This window comes from Thunnus thynnus, chromosome 7 (assembly GCF_963924715.1).
Source record: "Thunnus thynnus chromosome 7, fThuThy2.1, whole genome shotgun sequence".
Classification (NCBI taxonomy): Eukaryota; Metazoa; Chordata; class Actinopteri; order Scombriformes; family Scombridae; genus Thunnus; species Thunnus thynnus.
In genome coordinates, this window is record NC_089523.1 from 12,007,578 (window position 1) to 12,027,044 (window position 19,467).

The window sequence follows — 19,467 nt, forward strand, 5'->3', positions numbered from 1 at the left end:
TGGGTTGATATACTGCTTAGAAATGCTAAATAGGAAGACAAACTGTTTTGTCTTCAAAACAAACATTGTTGCACCATATTGGAAAATCCTTCACTTTCCTTCACATTCACCAAATATTCCTCACTGTTTAGACATTATAATGAAAAAAGTTAAAAACAAACAAACGATGGAAAAAGGTTCGTCTCTGCAAGGAGCTGGCCTTTGAAATTAGTACGTTAGCATTTTTTTTGCAAATTACTGTACATAATTGATTTCTCACAGATCCCATCAGTGCCAGTCAGAAGTCTCATGTGCCTGAGACAGATCACAAGGGCTTAATTACACACACACACACACACACACAAACACATAGGTTTACTTAAGTCACTTTTGGGGTATTTATATAGACTTACATCCATTTCCTGGAGACTTACCCTAACCCTAACCTTAACCACTGACCCAAAAGTCAGCGTGTTACCAATTAGGGACACGGCTTTTGTCCCCAGTTGCACAAATTGTCCCCAATTAACCGGTCTTAAGTCTGGTTTGTGTCCCTGAAAGTGATTTAAGTCATAAGGTGATCATTTATCATCAATAATAATAATGACATATGTCAACTACAGTATAAACAGTCACATTATTGATAGAAGTTTAGAGAGTGATTTGATTTTGTGCCTATTTGTGTGATGTTACACAGCGGAGATCCCTCCCTGTGTGCTGGGGGTGCAGGTGTGTGTTTTCCCTCGCTGACTGAGAGACAAGAGCAGACAAGTTCAGTCACCCATCAACACACCACCGACCCAGACCCAGGGGACAAGGCACAATTTTGGAACAGTAGCCTCACTGCAATGTTGCGTAAAAAAACACTGTACAAGTTACCACATGCAGCTGCCAATTAACTCCTGGCCTGTGGTAGTTTGTTGTCTGCGGACGACTCGAGCACTGACTGATGGGCTGATTGCTATTTACAGGAGAACAGAGAGAAAAGAAAAGAAATTATGGGATGTTTCTTGGAGTTCATTTGATTTAGGAGTGTTTGTGTGTTTTTGCTCGTTTGGTGGTCCAGGGTCCAGTTTTTGCTCTTGGTGGGAGAACAAAACCAATGTAACACCTTTTGAATGTGACTAATGAGATAATAACACTGACTAAGATGAACAAATTTAACCATTCTTGTCAATGACAAGATTAATGTTCCCCCAGTTTCACAGTAATCCCCTGTCCTGCTTTTCATCTTTGCACTGTTGAATCTGTTCTCAGGTTACCTCGAGCAGCACATCTCCCCCGAGAGCAGATAAGACACCTGTCACACTTTGCTGTCTCCTTTGCTGCCTGCCACAGCGAGAGCTCTCCCGACTCCTTTCTGCATCCAAATAGCATGGAAATCAGTCGCTTTTTGCTCGGATTATGTGCCTTTTTCCACTTTTTCTACACTGTTTCAGCAGAGTCTACATGCAAGCTGAAGGCCAAGTTCAACCTGAGCGGTTACAAGGATGTGGAAAAGAAGAAGGTGGTCATTGGGGGGATGTTTCCCGTGCACAAGCGCATCTTGTCCAGTGATGGCAACACTTCAAGGGTGCCTGTGTCCTCGGGGTGTGAAGGGTAAGTTAAGTCATTTTCATCAGTGTGATTGTGCTGCTTTAGTCTTTCTTAAATTGGTGTTAGATTATATTTAACTCATCAGAGATGATCTCATAGGCCTCTCCAAGTCAAATGATTGTATATTTTACTGAAATTAGAATTAAACTTATTAAAATTAAACTTGAGTGACTTAATTTTGTGTTTCAAGCGCACAACGTACTCTTGAGATCCTCATCCTCATGATTTTACAACAGAAATCAAAACTAAGAAAGGCAGCACCTCAGGGGCCAATTAGCCCATATTATTATGGAGACGGGCCTTCACTGGATAGTATACAACAATAATCAGCAAGTCTGTGAACTGTCCTCCTGTGGCTAATTTAGATAATAACATCAGAAGACTAAAATACTCTGTACATCTTCCAGTCATCAACTATCTTAATTTAGTACATTTAATGAATGTGGATCTGAGTTTTCTTCTTAATATCAGTTCTCTCTTTCTTGCTTTCTCCCATCATCCTCCAGGTTTAACTTCCGTACCTTCCGCTGGACTCAGACCATGCTGTTCGCCATCAATGAAATTAACAAGAGGGATGACCTGCTGCCCGACACTGACCTGGGCTACGTCATCTATGACTCCTGTTTTACCATCTCCAAGGCTGTGGAGGGCACCCTCACCTACCTGACAGGCCAAGACGAGGCTGTACCCAACTACCGCTGTGGGACTGGGGCACCTCTGGCTGCTCTAGTGGGTGCCGGGGGCTCCGACCTGTCCATCGCCACTGCCAGGATACTGGGACTCTATCACTTCCCGCAGGTAAGGCAGTGGTGGGTAGCAGAAAGGTCATTAAGACAAGGAAAGATTAACAGAAAGAGAAAACATGTTCATCTTCTCATTTTTAGGTCAGCTACTGTTCATCATGTTCTGCCCTGGAGAGTAAGTTCCAGTTCCCCACCTTCCTGAGGACCATCCCCAATGACAAACATCAGTCTACAGCTATGGCCCAGCTGGTGCTGCACTTCGGCTGGACCTGGGTTGGCACCATAGCTGCTGACGATGATTATGGCAAGTATGGCATCAAAGACTTTAAGGAGCAGGTGGAGGAGGCCGGCGTGTGCATCTCCTTTTCTGAAACACTGCCTAAGGTAATCAGTTAAAGTCTGCTCGTATCTTTCATATACTGTTCTACTTTGCATATATTATACTGTACTCCAGTCAGTATTTCACTGCCACCCTTGTCAGTTCAATCACATCAGACAATGTCTTTTCTAGAGAGGTATGACCATGCATTATTGTTTAAAAATGAACACCCTTTTTTCACACTTCAGGTGAATTCCCCAGAGAGCATCCAGCGTATTGTTGAAACCATAGTTGCGTCCACGGCCAACATCATCGTGGTCTTCTCATCAGATGTAGACCTTAGTCCTCTCATCCTGGAGCTGCTCCACCACAATGTGACAAACCGCACCTGGATCGCCAGCGAGGCCTGGGTCACCTCCGCCCTCATCAACCAGCCTGGGGTGAGCGCTCAGTCAAGTGATGGGGATGAAAGCTCTGATGTTTGTTGCTTCAGTCAGATTGAGCAGTCACAGACGCTCCCAGGCCTCTAACCAGTGTGAACAAAATGAATAAATCACATTTTGAGCTGAGTTTGATCATGTGCATTGTTTGTGACCAGGTGAACTCAGTGCTGGATGGCACCCTGGGCTTTGGGGTGAAGAGGGCAGACATCCCTGGTCTTCAGCGCCATCTGCTGGAGCTGGACCCCTATGCTGACCCTCTCACTGAGGAATTCTGGGAGACGGTAAAACTATGTATTACACTGACCAGTTGATCTGAGGAACTTGGGGTGATGAGTTAGGGACCAGTCATCTGTCTTCATCCATCTATTTGTCATATGCAAAAAACAGGAAACCTGATTTTGACTAAAATTCAGGCAGTTCTTGTGACAGTTAACTGAAATCTTTGAGAAAGTTTGCATTTATTTAGATGATGTACAATCAGTGGTTTTCAACCACATCTTTGTCTTACAGTTGTTTAACTGCACATTGGACTATGGCAAAGCTCTTCGGCAGGCCAAACAGAAGGCCAAGGAGCTTAACGGGACACTTTCCAGGGCGGCGAGGGGGGTTGCTGATGGTCTGTGTACAGGAAGTGAGTCTCTGGGGAAGCTCAACAACACGTACTCTGACATCTCCCAGTTACGAATAACCTACAGGTCAGTTCTCATTAACACTACAGGTATTATCAATTTTCACTACTGAAACAAAATTCACCTTTTATTTTTATGCTACTGCAACTGATACTAAAATTATACATCCACCACTGGTAGCAAACCATGACCACCACTAAATGCTCAGTTCTAAGCATTGAAAAGCATAAACACTTTGTGTTATTAAGTATCCACAAGTCCTTTGTGGATACTTAATGAATTTACCGAGCACAATATGAACAGTTTTCATCAAGACTATTTCAGTTCTGTCCTTGATAAAAAAGTTGCATAGTAACCAAGACATTGTTTCTAAAAAAAGAGGGGATGTTAGTGTTGCTTAAAGCACCACAAACAAAATTCACCTCCAGTGCATTGAGGGCGGAGGGAAAAAATATAGATTTGGAGGTCTTGAAACCAAAACTGTATGTATGTAAAGATATGTTGTTGTATGCTTATAGAAATTTGGATGATGTTGTGAATGATGATGATGATGAGGATGAAGATGTCACTTCACAGTGTGTACAAAGCCGTGTACGCTGTTGCCCATGCCTTGCACAACCTGGAGCACTGTGAGCCTGGAAAGGGGCCATTCAGTGGGAATAGCTGTGCTGACATCACCAACTTTGAGCCATGGCAGGTATGTGTGTGTGTGTGTGTGTGTGTGTGTGTGTGTGTGTGTGTGTGTGTGTGTGTGTGTGTCTGTGTGTGTGTGTCTGTGTGTACTACCTTGTATATTTATGTTTGACTTAAATCTGGCTCCATCTCTCTCTTTCTTAGCTGATGTACTACCTGAAGAACGTCCGTTTTAAAGTGCCGAACACGGATGAGGAGATCTACTTTACTGAGGGGGATGTGGAGGGCTTCTATGACATCATTAATTGGCATTTCAATAGTAATGGGGAAATATCTTATGTCACTGTGGGACACTACAATGGCTCAGCCGTCCCAGAGGACAGGATGACCATAATGAACGACTCCATTGTGTGGAACAATAAGGTGTTGGAGGTCAGTAGCATATTGATTGAGACTGCCATTAACCACATGCTCTTCTAGATTATGATTAGTTGGTTCATATATACAGTATGTATATGTCAAAATCATGTAAACACATGTGTGTTTCCAGCCTCCTCGGTCAGTGTGCAGTGAGAACTGTCAGCCCGGGACCAGGAAGGGGATTCGGCAGGGAGAGCCAGTCTGCTGCTTTGACTGTATCCCATGTGCCGATGGAGAAATCAGCAACACAATAAGTCAGTATAAAACTTTTAAACTGTACCTCAAAGGCATGAAGACAAGTTTAGTCAGCATTCATGTGGTCTATCACAAGTCAGAGTACTGCTCTAATTTACTTATCTGTCCAGAATACAGATTCATGGATCCCATTTAGATTTCATTCATTTATTAAACAGGCAAAATAATGTGATAACTGCATCTGATAGAAGCTATGAGGTTAGGTGAACTGGTGACTCTTAATTGCCCACATGTGTGAATGTGAGTGTGAATGGTTGTCTGTCTCTATATGTCAGCTCTATGATTGACTGGTGAATCTCGTCTGATGTCAGCTGAGACTGGCTTCAGCTCCCCCGTGACCCTCTAGAGGATAAGCAGTAAAGAAGATGGATGGATGTTTTACTGCAATACTGAAAAAACGTTGAGAAAGTTGTGCTTCACAACCCTAGAATATGCTGCAAAACTAACCATGGCTTTCTTCAAAATCCATCAGGTTCCCCCTTTCTATTGCCATGTCACAATGCAACAATGCCAAATCAGGATAGTCTTATTATGACAGATAAATCCTGTCCTGATTTAGAGGACAATTGCATCCACTGGAACTCTTTCTTTTAATTACTGAACATTTTCAAATATCACCTATTATGGAAAATTTGAATTGGAAAAAAAACTGAGAATGTTTAAGGGACGCAAGGAAATCACCATCAGTTTAAACAACATTAGATAAATGTGACCTTGCTGGCCTCTTATCACCCTCTCGTCTCTCTGACAGACGCCCGTGAATGTATCCTGTGCAGCGGGGACTACTGGTCCAATGAAGCTCACGACACCTGCGTGCCCAAAATCATTGAGTTCTTGGCCTTTGGAGAGCCACTAGGGATCACTCTCATCGTCATCTCTGCTTTTGGAGCCCTAGTCACCATCGCTGTTGGGGTGAGATTCATAAACGGAAAAACAAACCTACCAGTGATACCAACAGGTTCCTTTTTACGGCTTTTGCAACTGACATTGATTGTCCCATCGATTACTGTCATTGTTTCCATCCAGAATGTAGTGAGTGAGGAGCTAAAATGTGGTGTAAAAAATGGTCATAGTGTGTTTCTTATCTGCTTTTCCAGGTGGTGTTTATTGTGAATATTGGCACTCCTCTGGTGAAAGCCAATGATGCTCTGTTGAGTTTCTCATTGCTCTTCTCGCTGGTGGTGACCTTCCTCTGCTCCATCGTCTTCCTCGGAGAGCCTCAGAAGTGGAGCTGCATGACCAGCCAAGTAGCTCTGGCTCTGGGCTTTGCTCTCTGCCTTTCCTCCATCATGGGTGGGTACACTGTCAAAAAAGATGCACCTCATTTGTGTTTTCACAAGTTCTATGCATTTGATGCTTGACACTGGTCCCATGAATTGTGTGTCTGTCACAGTCTGAGTATTTCCAGGGTTTTTGTAGTTACCAGTAGAAATGAGTGTACTTTCTCTTCATCATATTTCACTTTTTTACATCCCTTGGCCAAGACAAAAATATCATAATTATGAAAGGATTTTTTCTTTTCTTTCTTTCATCACTGTCTTTACTTCAGGAAAAGCGGCAGTGTTGATGATGCGAGCCCAGGCTCTGAAAGCGGCCCGCACCAGAGCCAAAGCGGCTGCCAAAGCTGCAAAGGCTGCAGCTGAGGCGGCTGCCAACAGTGGCAGTCCTGATGTCATTGTAACAAACACAAACAACAACAATGATGTCACTGCCTCTGCTAACCCTGAAGTTGACACTCTCACCTTTGCCCACCAGAGGGCGATAGCTGCTGTGGCAACATTAATACAGGTAAACAAGAAAGAAATAAATAAATAACAGGAAACCTGCACATTTGATCAGGATTAAAGGATTAACATCTTTTTGTGGGTTTATCAAAAGCAGGCATACATATTTATATTGTAAGTGCATAGGATTCTCATAAATAAGTGTCATTTTATTTTAAAAACATATAAACTATATGCAAATTAAAAAGTTGTATTATGATTATCACATGATGCTATTTTACTGAATTATCATCCTTCTACCCAGGCTGTAGCATGTACAGTGTGGCTCATCATCCTCCCTCCATACCCTGTCAAGAACACTTCCGCCCAGAATATTAAGATCATTCTTGAGTGCGACGAAGGCTCTGTGGTCTTCATCTGTTGTATCTTTGCCTACGACATCCTGCTGGCTCTGCTGGCCTTCATCTTTGCCTTCATAGCCCGGAAACTGGAGGACCACTTCAGGTAGGAAACAAAAGGTTTCAGGTAAAGGTGGAACTAAACAATACTCAATGATATTTCTTCATTATAGTTATGACTCATTGATTTTGAGTCTAGTCATGATATGCCCCAAAATATTTTGTGTTGTATTCCATATACAATAGCTAACAGGTAATAATAGTTCTGTAAAACGTAAAATTTATGGTGCAAAACTGATCTTAAAATTGTCTTTTGTCCGGAAAAAACATGAATATGACAGTAAAGTTTAGAGTAACATGTTTAGCGGAATTATTTCTTTTTCTATTTATATTATTTTTTATTGTTATTTACATCCTCATATTCTGGCTGTGTGCAGACATTAGAGGGAATTATGTTGAATTAGACAGTTGTAATATTCTGTAAAATGTCAATATGTGTAGAGCATCAAATTTATACATTTTTAAAAATTTAATTTCCAATTGTTGCTCCTTTTTATACCAACATTTCAGATTTGAAGCATTAATTCTTCTCTAGTCAAGCATTTTGGTCATAAACAACTTCTTTTTTGACACTGTAGAGACATGATGCATGTTTCTTAATCTGTCTTCCAGTGAGGCGAAGAGTATGACCTTCGGCATGCTGGTCTTCTTCATCGTGTGGATCTCCTTTGTCCCAGCTTACCTCAGCACACGTGGCAAGTTCATGGTGGCCGTCCAGATTTTCGCCATCCTGGCTTCCAGCTTTGGCCTGCTGACCTGCATCTTCCTGCCCAAGTGCTACGTTCTTTTGGTCAAACCTGAACGCAACACTGAGGAGATGATAAGGCCTCACACCAAACCACGTGATGGGACTTCAACTGGGACCTCAGCTTCACTCAATACAGCTGCTACTGAGGTCAATGCTACGGCAGTCATTGATGATTAGTGAAGAAGTGCTAAGAACTAACTGAGTCACAATAAATAAAACTGTAAACGATGCAGCTGGTGAATTTACCACTGCTTCATTTGGCAGCTGGTCCAGCTGATTAGGATTTATATTACAATCATCATGTTTTGTCTATAATTCACAGAACAATATATTATATACAAAATATTGTACATTTACTCTGATTGGACTGAAGGTGTAGCTTCACATGAGTTAGATGTAGCTAATTCAATAAGCAATATCCATGAGGAAATACAACTGCTACCTCAACGATTACTCAATATCACTAAAACGCATTAAAAATATGTTACTTCTGTCAAATCTATTGTCCCAATATGCAAAAAATACTTCAATAATTAGTCACAGTGCATGATGGGTTTCAGTTATAAGTCAGTAGTGAGTTCAGACACAAAAAATTCATGCTGCATCCTTAGAAGAGTTATTTAACTTTAACTTTACTTGCTTTACCATGATGTCTGTAAGTCATCTGATATTTTAATAAGTCTCTGATATTTTAACAAATTCAGATTCTAACTGTCAGAGATGCTTTTGTTCCTTTAGATTGTTCATTTTGTTCTGTTGTCATTTTATCTAAGAAATCTAAGTAAAAAATATTCACACATAAATAAAATGAATGTAACTCTATTGGCATAATTCATATTAACAATGTAATAAATCTTATTTTCAGTCATGAATAAGTATTGTTGTTGTCAATGCAAAAACATATTCTAGAAATACATTTTATTTAATCACTTTAAGTAATTTACTGACTGTCAAATATTTGGTAATATGCAAGTCAATATATTGTGTTGTATTACACAAATCAGAAATAATCTTCTCATAGTTCAGCTGTTTCAGTACATTGTCTGCAGACTAGAGGACTGACAGATTCAAAATAAATGACTGAATCAACAAGAAATATTAGTGCTGCTGTGTTACTCTCTAAATCAATAATGTGCCACATTATAAAGACTGCTGGTATGAGGGAGCAGTGCTGATTTAATCAACAGAGTGCTAGAGATTTGTGGCACATTTAGGGAAATTCTGTCACCCACACGTGGTGCTATTGTTTCAGTATGTGTATGTGACTCTAAACTGATTCATTTTTTATTAAAAATGAATCAAATACTGTAACGTGAAAGGAGTTGCTTAAAGTGGTGAAACCACTGAGAATATCACAAACTCTGCAGTTCTCCTCATCTCTAATGCAACCCAGTCCTCTGTGGAATATTTTATCACCTTTCAACTATTTTTTTTTTTTTGGTTTCAATGTTTGGTTCAGTCTCATTGCTCTCATCAACCTTGTTTGCAGATGCAGCAGGCAGCTGCTTTCAGCAAAAAAGCTCTGATAAACCCACTGTGTGGTACCTTCCCAGTGGCAAACAGGCAAAGTTAGTGACAAGTTGGTGAACATAGTGGAGCATTTAGCAGCTAAAGAGCCAGATATTTCCCTCAAGACTTGGTGAAAACCAAAACAGAGCTAAAAGGAGTGAAAATTAGCCTTAAATTCATCAAGTGACCAGACTCTGAATGAAAGCTAATTGTGCTCTGTTTCTGCTAGATGTGGAAATATTCAACTGTTTGCCATATGTCAATGTTTTGTGTTTAGCTTTAGCCAAATTTTGTTTTTTAAATAAATGATTTTTAACGGAGGGGATGGGTTATTATGAGGGAGAATTACACTCTACCTCTGACGTCCTTCCCCCATATCCCCCCATGTAGGTTCACTTGTTTTGTAAGATGACTCTCAGACTGCAATGATACAAAAAACTACAAGAACATCTTGAGAAAAGAATCTAATATCTTAAAAATTTATCAGCAATTTCAAGATAATTGGGAGGATGGCATGTTAACAATCAGGATGCATTTTGGTCATTTTGATAACAAGGAGGATGGCATCCCCCCTCAAATCACCAACCGAATGTAGCTTTAAGATTTAAGCAGGTGCCAACAGGATGGAACAAGAAGATAGTTGACTAGCTATGGTGTAAATGTTCATGTAAAGTAACACGTGTGCAACATTACTGTATGACCAGTAGTGCTGGTTGGCGTGATAATACTGTATATTAGCCTAGCAGACCTAGCCTGGAGGCAATTAGGAGAAGCTACAGTTAAATTTTTGCCCATGCATTCTCCATGACATGATCTGCAGGTCAGTAATCAGGAAGGTCAGAAAATGACATCCCTGGTGAATCAGGTACAGAAGGAGTGAGACAGTTAGGGTTAGGGTAAGGTCTTCTTCAAAGAATGCAGGTGTGAAAAAAACAATAACACAGACATGGTGAAGATACATCTGTGAGGTGACCAGAGAGATCCAGCAGAGCGGGGAGCTGGAAGAAGTTGCTGACTGTGGAAATACTCTGCTGATTCTGTCACCACATAAAAGTGGGTTGATGGATGGATGGATGGATGGATGATGGATGGTGATAACCATTGCAGCAAAAATGACTGAAGGTTTACTAAGTTGGTAATTGCACTGTGCATTTTCTGTTTTTATGTCTGAGAAGCTTTTTGTAAACTTGTTTTTGAAAAGTGCTGTACAAATACATTTTTTATTATTATTATTACTAATTGGAGATTTTATATACATTAAACTAAATGGAAATTCACAGGATTATCTTATTTATTGTTTTTCACGTAGTAATCTTTTGACACTTATGTTGTAAGCATCCCAAAGTTGTTCAGGCATATCATGCACTTTCAGAAATATGAAGCCTCATGAAACTTTGAATTTTTGCAGTGAGACTACTTTTATGAGCTGGAGAGAAATTAATTATGCTGAAATACATGTGATGGATGGGTTAGTGCTGAAAAGATGACAAGATGAGAGGAAGCATATTAAAAAGTGAAATAAAAAAGTACTTTATACTGCACACTAACAAGGTTGAGAGAATCATGATATTAATGTGTGTGGATGCGTTGTCTGTCTCATAAATCATGGTGAGCAATGTTAACTGAATATTGGAAAAGACAATGAAGCAATATTTTCTGTTGATTCATACAATTTGAGTAATCTTTAGTTTTTTCTCTCCTCTCAAGCATTGCCTGTATTGTTGTACGCTGTTGCTTTAGTGGTCAACTGAACTGTGAACTGCAGGTTTCCTTTTGTCTGTGTGTGTGTCTTTGTATTGTGCGCAGTTTGTAAGTGTGCTCTCGCTCATGAGCACGTGGCTTTCCAGGAATCTGTGAAGCCGTGAACTGTATCCAATCAAAGCTGACAGTGTGGACGGTAATAAATTCTCCTGGTGACAGAGCGGTGAAGGAATGTGTTTATAATTTATCGTCAGCTGACGAGAGCGGACAGGAACACTGGTGCTAAATCAAGACAAAATGTGCACACGTGCATCACTGCATGTGTGTGTGAGAGAGAGATCATTTTATGTTATGTTATGCATGTTAGTGTGTCTTTATGCATGCACTAATGTTAACCCTCAAGAGTTATTTTTTAGTTAACACTTAATTTTATCACTTTATAAAGTCATCACGCTCAGTTTACAGTTTACCTTGTAATATCTTGTCTTTTAATGTTTGTTTTTTTTCTTGTCATATTGCACGTCCGAGTGCAATATAATGAAAGTTTTTCCTTCATGACATGTTTGCTTTAAATAAGACTATGTAACAATGTGCTTGTCTATTTTCAAATGAACTTTTATGGGATGCATGACACACATCTCACTCATTAGCACAATGATCCCACCTTTTGGGATTTTCTTCCTACACTGTTCAAACACCTCTATACTATAAATTAGCATCTTCTGGACCATGTTTGCAATATATTTTAATAATAGCACACAATGCAGGACTTTGTAAGGTCTCCATTTGATTGATAAAGAGCTAAGTGAGTGTGGCACAATCCAGAGGGGCCAATAGAGCTAATGTCATTTGTTCCAGCCAGCAAACATCGCTGAGGCGAACTGTGTTTACTGAGGGCTGCTGACGGTTCGCTAAGGAACAGAAGAGAAGAATTGATCAACTTTCAATCTATGGAGACAGAAACTCTCAAGAGATGCGGAGAGGGGCCTCACTAATCACTGAGACAGGATTGTTCTGCTCGAGATTGTGTGTGTGTGTGTGTGTGTGTGCAGGGGCAGTGATTTAAAATAACTTATACTGTAGAAAAGATAACACTCCTTTGGGGTGTCCCTGCTGACTGTGAGCATGTGTGTGTTAGTTGTATGTTTGTGTTTGCTAAAGTGTTCATGTCCAACTGAAATTGAACCGCTTTGTTTTGTCTACTACAGCATTCATATCTGCTCTGGAAATCACTTGTTGTGTGTTCTGCTTTGGAAAAAAATCATAAACCAAAAGGGAGAAATTTATCATTTAAATTCTTTTATTTCATGATGGCTCTCCCTAGTTTTACATTATTTGGATGAAATATGGTTCTGCCATCCACCTACATAGCTGGAGACCTTATTTCAACACAGTAAATTAAATATTAATGTGGTATTCATTATAGTCAGAGCAGACGGTCACACTGAGCCTGACAGCATCCTGCTACACAACGCAAGAGCCACAGACTCTGAATAACCCACATTAGCTTTCCTGCTAAAGTCTCCTTCTTATCTAACTTACAGACATGAACAAATGTCTTGTCCTGCACCCTAGCTTGTTGAATGAGCCACCAAACAAACATTCATCAGGGAAAAGTGCATTGCTAACATCAGTTAGCTTGCTAGACAGCTAATTATCTGCTCAGCTGCAGCACATAAACATGTAAACGTGCCTGAAAATGTCACTTCAGTCCCGTTAGTTCATTGCTCTTCAAAATCTCTGTTAGCAACACACTGTCAGCCCATGACTTGTAGCTACAGGAGTTTGTTTACTTTCTCTGTTTACAGTGCAACACTGGTAGCTTTCCAGCTAATATCAATCAAACAAGCCTCTGACAAACTCTCACAGCCGACTGAGAAAAAAAAAGACCTTTTTTCTTTACTTATGTATAAGTAATATATCTGTAAATATATTACCAATGTAATATATTTAAACCACCAATATATTAAATAAACATTGTTTGACACTGACATTGTTTTTGACTGCAAAAAATAAGATTTCTGTTAAATTTTAAAGGAAAATTCTGGTAATTCAAACTGGTGTATTTCCCATATATGTAGCCATCGTGACAAGAGAGCTCATGCTAACTTTAGACTCGATCACCAGCTTCGTTATCAAGATTCAGCCAAAGTGGCTATATTTATGGGAAATACATCAGGTTGAAATGAACAGGAATTTTCCTTTAAAGCTTCATTCATTCAGACTGATTCAGACTGAAAAAAGATTAAGTGCAACATGTGGATAGCAAAGGGAGATGGCAGCTGATACGTGACAGTTTCTTAGGCATGTTTTAACATTAAAGCCTCAAACTCACCACAGTACATACAAATGGGTGGCAAATCAAAGGAAAAAAACAACATAAATCATCTCAAGTGTTTCTCCAGGGCAACTTCAACGCTACTCGGCACAGATTTCCCTGGGACTCTATTGGAGGACTGAACATCATCTTTCAAAAAGATATTCCCTTATTTGGTGTTTTGATGATGGTGGTGGAGAGTCGCTCCAAAATCTCCAGTATGTGTCAACTGGGTTAACATCTACTGACTGTGAAGGTCACAGCACATGATTCACATTGTTTTCATACTCATTAAACCATTCGGTGACCCTTCACATCCTGTATGGAAGCATCCGCATTTGTTATGTTTCTCAACTCATTTATTCAAGTTTTTAATTTGTCACACATCCGTATATGACAATGATCAAACACACATACATATACACCACCTGCTCATGAGGATGTTATCAAAGAAATGTCTTCACCTGCTTGTTGTGTTCACAATGCTCCAGCTGACGTCACACACTAGTGTAACACACACAGGTTGCTGTAAACAGTAAACACTATCAAGGACTTCTCATCATCCTTACCAGATCAATCACTTAGAAAATAGTCTAGTGGACATTTTGTGTTCTTCATCTTGTTCTTGTGGGCTCAAGAGTGTAAAGATCCTTGGAGCTCCTGTGTGTGTGTGTGTGTGTGTGTGCACGTCATAAGGCTATATTTAGATTCTTTGATGATTTCCTGTAATTCATAGTGATGCATTTTGTGCTCTGACGCAAAATACCTTTTCCATTTTCACTGATACCTTGTTGTATTATGTAAGGCTGTAAGGAATAAGAAGATTTGTGTGATATTGAGAACAGCGTTAATCTGACTTCAAAGAGATAGAAAAGAAGATCACACTATTGTTCTTGTCAGCACAGAGACGTAGAGTTTGAGGGGAGGAATAAAATGTCAGAAACCATATATTCTTGCTGTGGAGCAAAAAATTGCTTTCACCCAAAATGTCATATCAGAGTTTTCAAAAACGTTTCAAAACTAAAATGAACCTTTCTGAACCTTTCTGTGTCAAAACGTTTCAGAGCTGAAGAATTTACCTGACAATGGCAATGCTGTTCCAAGATTATTTTCTCTTTCAGTTTGCATTGTGTGGGAGCTGAAAGATGACAAGTAGGGCATTGTTAGATGTGTGAAACATCCCCCTTTGTCTCTTATTTTATAGATTTATTATCAGAGGAGAATTGCATGCATGCTACTCACAACTTCAACTAATAAATGAACAGGTTGAGGGTCAAAAGACTAAATAGAGGTGCAGAGGCTCAAGTTTGCTCCTCCTAATTTATTAGTGGAGGGAGCAGCTGTTCTTTTTTACTCCATATAGTTTGGCGCCTGTGTGGTTGTGTATGCATGTGTGTGTTTGTGTGTCTCTTAACTGTTTTAACTCTCTGATGCCTCCAAGTTTCCCACTCTCCTCTTTATCCTTTATCACCTTCTCACCATTCTTCACTGCCTCTCTCCCAGACATCTGCACTAATAATAAACCCTCTCACTGTCTGTGTGCATCTACTACTGATTTTCCTCCATCTGTCTTTTTCTCTTTCTGTGGATTACACAGTTGAAAAAATAAATACAAAAAGAGATTGATGAGGAAATGTGTAAATATATAAACATGAAACAAGAAAGATTCAATTTTCATGATAATATTACTGATAAGTGTGATTAGATAAGAATGATTAACTTGGCTCATGAATATGTCAGTTAGCCACACCATTACGCTGAGTGGCATGTTCCTTTGCTCTGAAGATTACAGTTGCATTAGTTTGTTTAGAAACCCGATCCAAAGACTATTAACAACGATCAAGTTTTCAGTCTCTAGGGAGTAGTTCCTTGTACGGCAGGCACCACTGTGCATATGTGGGTAAATGATTCGGTTTACAGAGCTTCGCTAGCTTGTTGTGCTACATATCACAATCTCTTGACCTCTTGGCACAACACGCTAGCAAAGCTCTGCAAATGGAACTGCATTCCCATACATGGCTGTTGTCGTACAAGGAATTACCTTCTGGAGATCGCTGTTATTCGTCTTGAGCCGTCTCTAAACAAACTAACGTGCCCATAGTCTTCAGGGCGAAGGAACATGCCACTCAGTGCAACTGTGTGACTCAATGATCTGCTTTTTATACTTTTTGGATGAAAAAAGAGGTCTTGGACAAAGAGGAATATGATATATCAGACTTTGGATACACACACAGTACTTCTAAGTAGGATGAGTTCACTGTTGGTTTAGTTCTGCACACATGTTTGTTGACACTATGCAAAATATACAAAATTGCCAGACTTATCCTTTATCTTCTTCTCATGTGAGAATCAGAATATAAACTTTGCCATTCATCATGAAGAAGGAAACCTTCACCTTTTCATGACAAAATGTTTGCAATGCAAAATGGAGTAAAATGAATTATTGCTGGAAAACTGAAGATGGAAGAAAATCTCACTCAGTTGCTGGAATCAATGCAGGAGTAAAATATATGTATGATATGTGTAAGTATCTACAATATAGGATGTTTTGTAAGAAAAATGAATGAAGAAATGAGATGAAGAAATGTTTAAAGTTGCCAACCACAGTCCTCCATACTCAGGCTGATCCAGTTCAGACCACAGACACACAGACACTGAAGCATTCAGGCTTTTATCTAGTTGTGACCTTGAAGTTAAGCAGTTATGTTTAACTTTTATGTCACTCGCATCAGCACCTATTAACGAGTATGCAGTCTTACTTGAGGCCTATAATTTCTAAAAATGGTCTCATCATAAATTAACTAAATGGATGTTCTGATTATCTCGGAACAATAAAGACAGATAGAACCTCATGAATCAAGTTCATGCAGTATCTACTTAAAAACTGTGTGATAAATTCATTTTTTGTAATACTCCTCAATTGTTATACCCACCTCTCATGTACACAACTTTATTGCAGTAGTACTGAAGTATTGTACAGAAGATTGTACAGCACTGTGTTGGCCTGTGACTGTGGTGATCACTGATAAAAGATGAAGGCTGTTATCACACCAGGTAAACTGATAGTGATAATTAGACTAATCGAACAGTATCTAGCATATTAAGAGAAAGAATTGGATATACCATACACACCTGTTGTGTGTGTGTATGTGTGTGTGTGTGTGTGTGTGTGCACGTGGAGTGTGTGTTTGCATTGTATCAGTTTGCGTCTCAGTAGGGGTTCGGAATAAAGGGACTTGAATGACTGATTTTGTCCATGCTAGAATTTCCATCTTAGTGACGACAACATCACAGACAAGTCAGATTGGATTCACTTCGTGCGATGAATCTCCTCAGGCAGCGACCTTGAGGGATGACAGGTCATCCAGTGGAGGTGCTGTGTAAACGCATGTCTGTGCCATGAAAAATATGCCATATGCTGCTTTTACTTATCGCCAGCTAGAGTCATTACGCTGCATATAACCACAGGGGAAATGAAGCCTTAACTCTGGCAGAGTTTGAACTCCAAGACAAGCAAGATCCTAAAAAAAACTAACAAATACAGTATTACTACTTCTACTTCCACTACTACTAATGTTACCTATTTGACTCAAATCTAATACTGCGGGGCATTATAGATAAAATCAGAGTACATGTAATGGTGTATGTTATTTTATACCATGATATTACTGTTATTATTATATTATATTGATACAGTCACTGGAAATTCAATTGAGAAACTATTTATAGATGAAATAATGAGACGGGACTGTCTGTTTTTCGTTAATCCAGTAATTAAATACCTAAATAATCAAGGAACTTCATGACATTGATGCAAAAATCCTTTAAATCCTAAAAGCTGTCCTACTTTATGACCAACCAGAGGTATAAATGTGAATGGACAGTTACTTTGGTACAGCAAAATCTCTGGTAGTTGACATATTTCTATCCTATCATAGTACATAATGTCATATCAGCAAGTCATACTAGATACTGCACATCTTTGAAATGTACTGCGGAACTCCAGTAGAAATTAGCAGCTGACTTACACCTGCAGACTCAGAGGTCTGTCCTCCAACACTTCAAACTATATAGTCAGCACTGACCCCGATCTTTCGCCCCAGGCCCCTCTGACATGTCCAGGGAGCTATCAGGGTCTCATTACCCTGCTGAATAATTCAGTGCTGACACTCCATCGCTGATCTATTCGCTTGACCTCCTAGGACACCGCTCTCTGGGTGTCTGCTTAGATATCAGGAGGATCCTGAGACCACATGGCTTGACCACAAGGCACACACATGTCAGGTCCGTTAACTGGTTTATCAGCCAATTAACAAACCTTGGTGGTGTCGCTGATCATTGGTTAATTGCTTTGATCAATGATTGTTTAATTGCATTGACCAGTGATTGGTTGATTGCATTAACCAATGATCAAACAATGCAGTCATCGGTTAAATTGGAGAATGAGTAAGGCAGCAGTCATTCTTTTTTTCTGCTTGCAAATGTCTTCGCACACAATCTAAGACCCTTTTGTGCATATCGGCAACACTTAACCTTTAAATGGGAAATCAATGATCATGAGTTGAATTCTCCATGGCCTACCTACCAACCAACCATCTAACTATCTATCTAACAGAAATTAAATTCAGCATTTTCAGGTATCACAAATTATATTGAACAGGATACATGATGCAATGAAGAAGATGAGAATAAAGTTCATCTCTGTACAACAATAATAACTTGAGTGAATTCAGGGAGCTTCAACAAACTCTAGACATTTAATCTTCTTTGCAGTTACACATGACAAATGTGAAATAAATTCTTTATGATGTGACTGACTTTATTTGATCTGCTCTCATTGAGTTTAAACAGTTCAGACTTTTTAATGAAGACCACAATTAAAATGCAGGAGTCCCAGCAAAGCTTTTGGTTTGGACGAGTGAGCCAGCACTTTACTTATCCAGCTTTCATAATAGATGAACTCCACACTGCGTCCAACTCCTCGCTCCGGCTCCCTCCTTCCTTCATTTACCCTCCTCTTTTTGCTTATAACACACCAACTTTGAAGCTGTGTCTTCTGCAGTACTTGACATGAATAAGCATCTCATCAGCATGCAATCCCTCTCTACCACAGCGAACGATGATTGAATGAGTGCGTCTCCCGCGTCCTTCCACTCACCTTCAGTATACTTTCCTCCTCTTTCCACAGGGCTGTTTTCCTGTTTTGTGTCCCACTCTCTGGTGCAGCCAGGCAAGAAATAAAGTTTATACGCATCTCTGGTCAGAAAAAGTTTCCAGAAGAGGTCTCTACTTGAACTTTAAGAACAGTTTTTATGATAATACTTAATAAAGTCAAGGCCAGTTTTGTTGTTTTGACAAAGGAGGATGTCTGAAATAGTACAAATATTTACCATATGTGAGTCTGTGTTCACATACTTAAATGTGTACTGTAGCCAAATGTCTGTGTGTTTCTTGTAATGTCTGGCAAAGGTGTAAATGTGTGTTTCTCCCACACCAGCCAGGAGTCTTATGACACCAGGAATGGTGCTAAGACTCCAAGACTCAGAAGTGGTCCAAGAAGTGTGTAAATATAGATTTGTCACTGGTACCAGCCCTGAAGATAAAAAGAAACAATCTTTGTGCGCCGGTGTACAAGTGGCGCGTGTTAATAATTGTTAATGTCTCCCTTTCAAACAATTTTCCACTGTGTTTATTGACTGAATCCACACTCAAATGCCCAACATCCTTTATTTTATTTCCACTTTACTACTCACACTTTACTGTTTGTGTGCAGTTTTGCATTGCGCATTTGTGTGTGCATTTAAATCATTTCACCGTATTATTCTGTATGTTGTTTTAACACTTGAATGTATCTGTGTACACCTATTGCGCAGGGTATGTGCGTGTTTGTGCGTGTACGCAGTGTCGACACCCTGGCATGTTTAGCTCCCTCCTTTTAGGCCAGTGCAGGCTGTGACGAGACAAGGAAACCAGGATCCTGTTTCAGGCTGGAT

The 19,467-nt window shown here is 39.7% G+C and overlaps 1 protein-coding gene across 1 annotated transcript; it reads left to right on the forward strand.

Moving 5' to 3' along the window:
• The first annotated feature begins 1,244 nt into the window (after positions 1-1,244).
• On the forward strand, positions 1,245-8,997 carry vmn2r1 (vomeronasal 2, receptor 1). The gene is given in 14 exon segments (XM_067595769.1): positions 1,245-1,578; positions 2,082-2,373; positions 2,460-2,702; positions 2,886-3,077; positions 3,236-3,361; positions 3,591-3,775; positions 4,286-4,406; positions 4,547-4,798; positions 4,851-5,016; positions 5,769-5,929; positions 6,115-6,310; positions 6,567-6,805; positions 7,046-7,245; positions 7,812-8,997. Coding segments are annotated over 14 exon segments (2,910 nt in total). The 5' UTR covers positions 1,245-1,354; the 3' UTR covers positions 8,125-8,997.
• Positions 8,998-19,467: the final 10,470 nt, after the last annotated feature.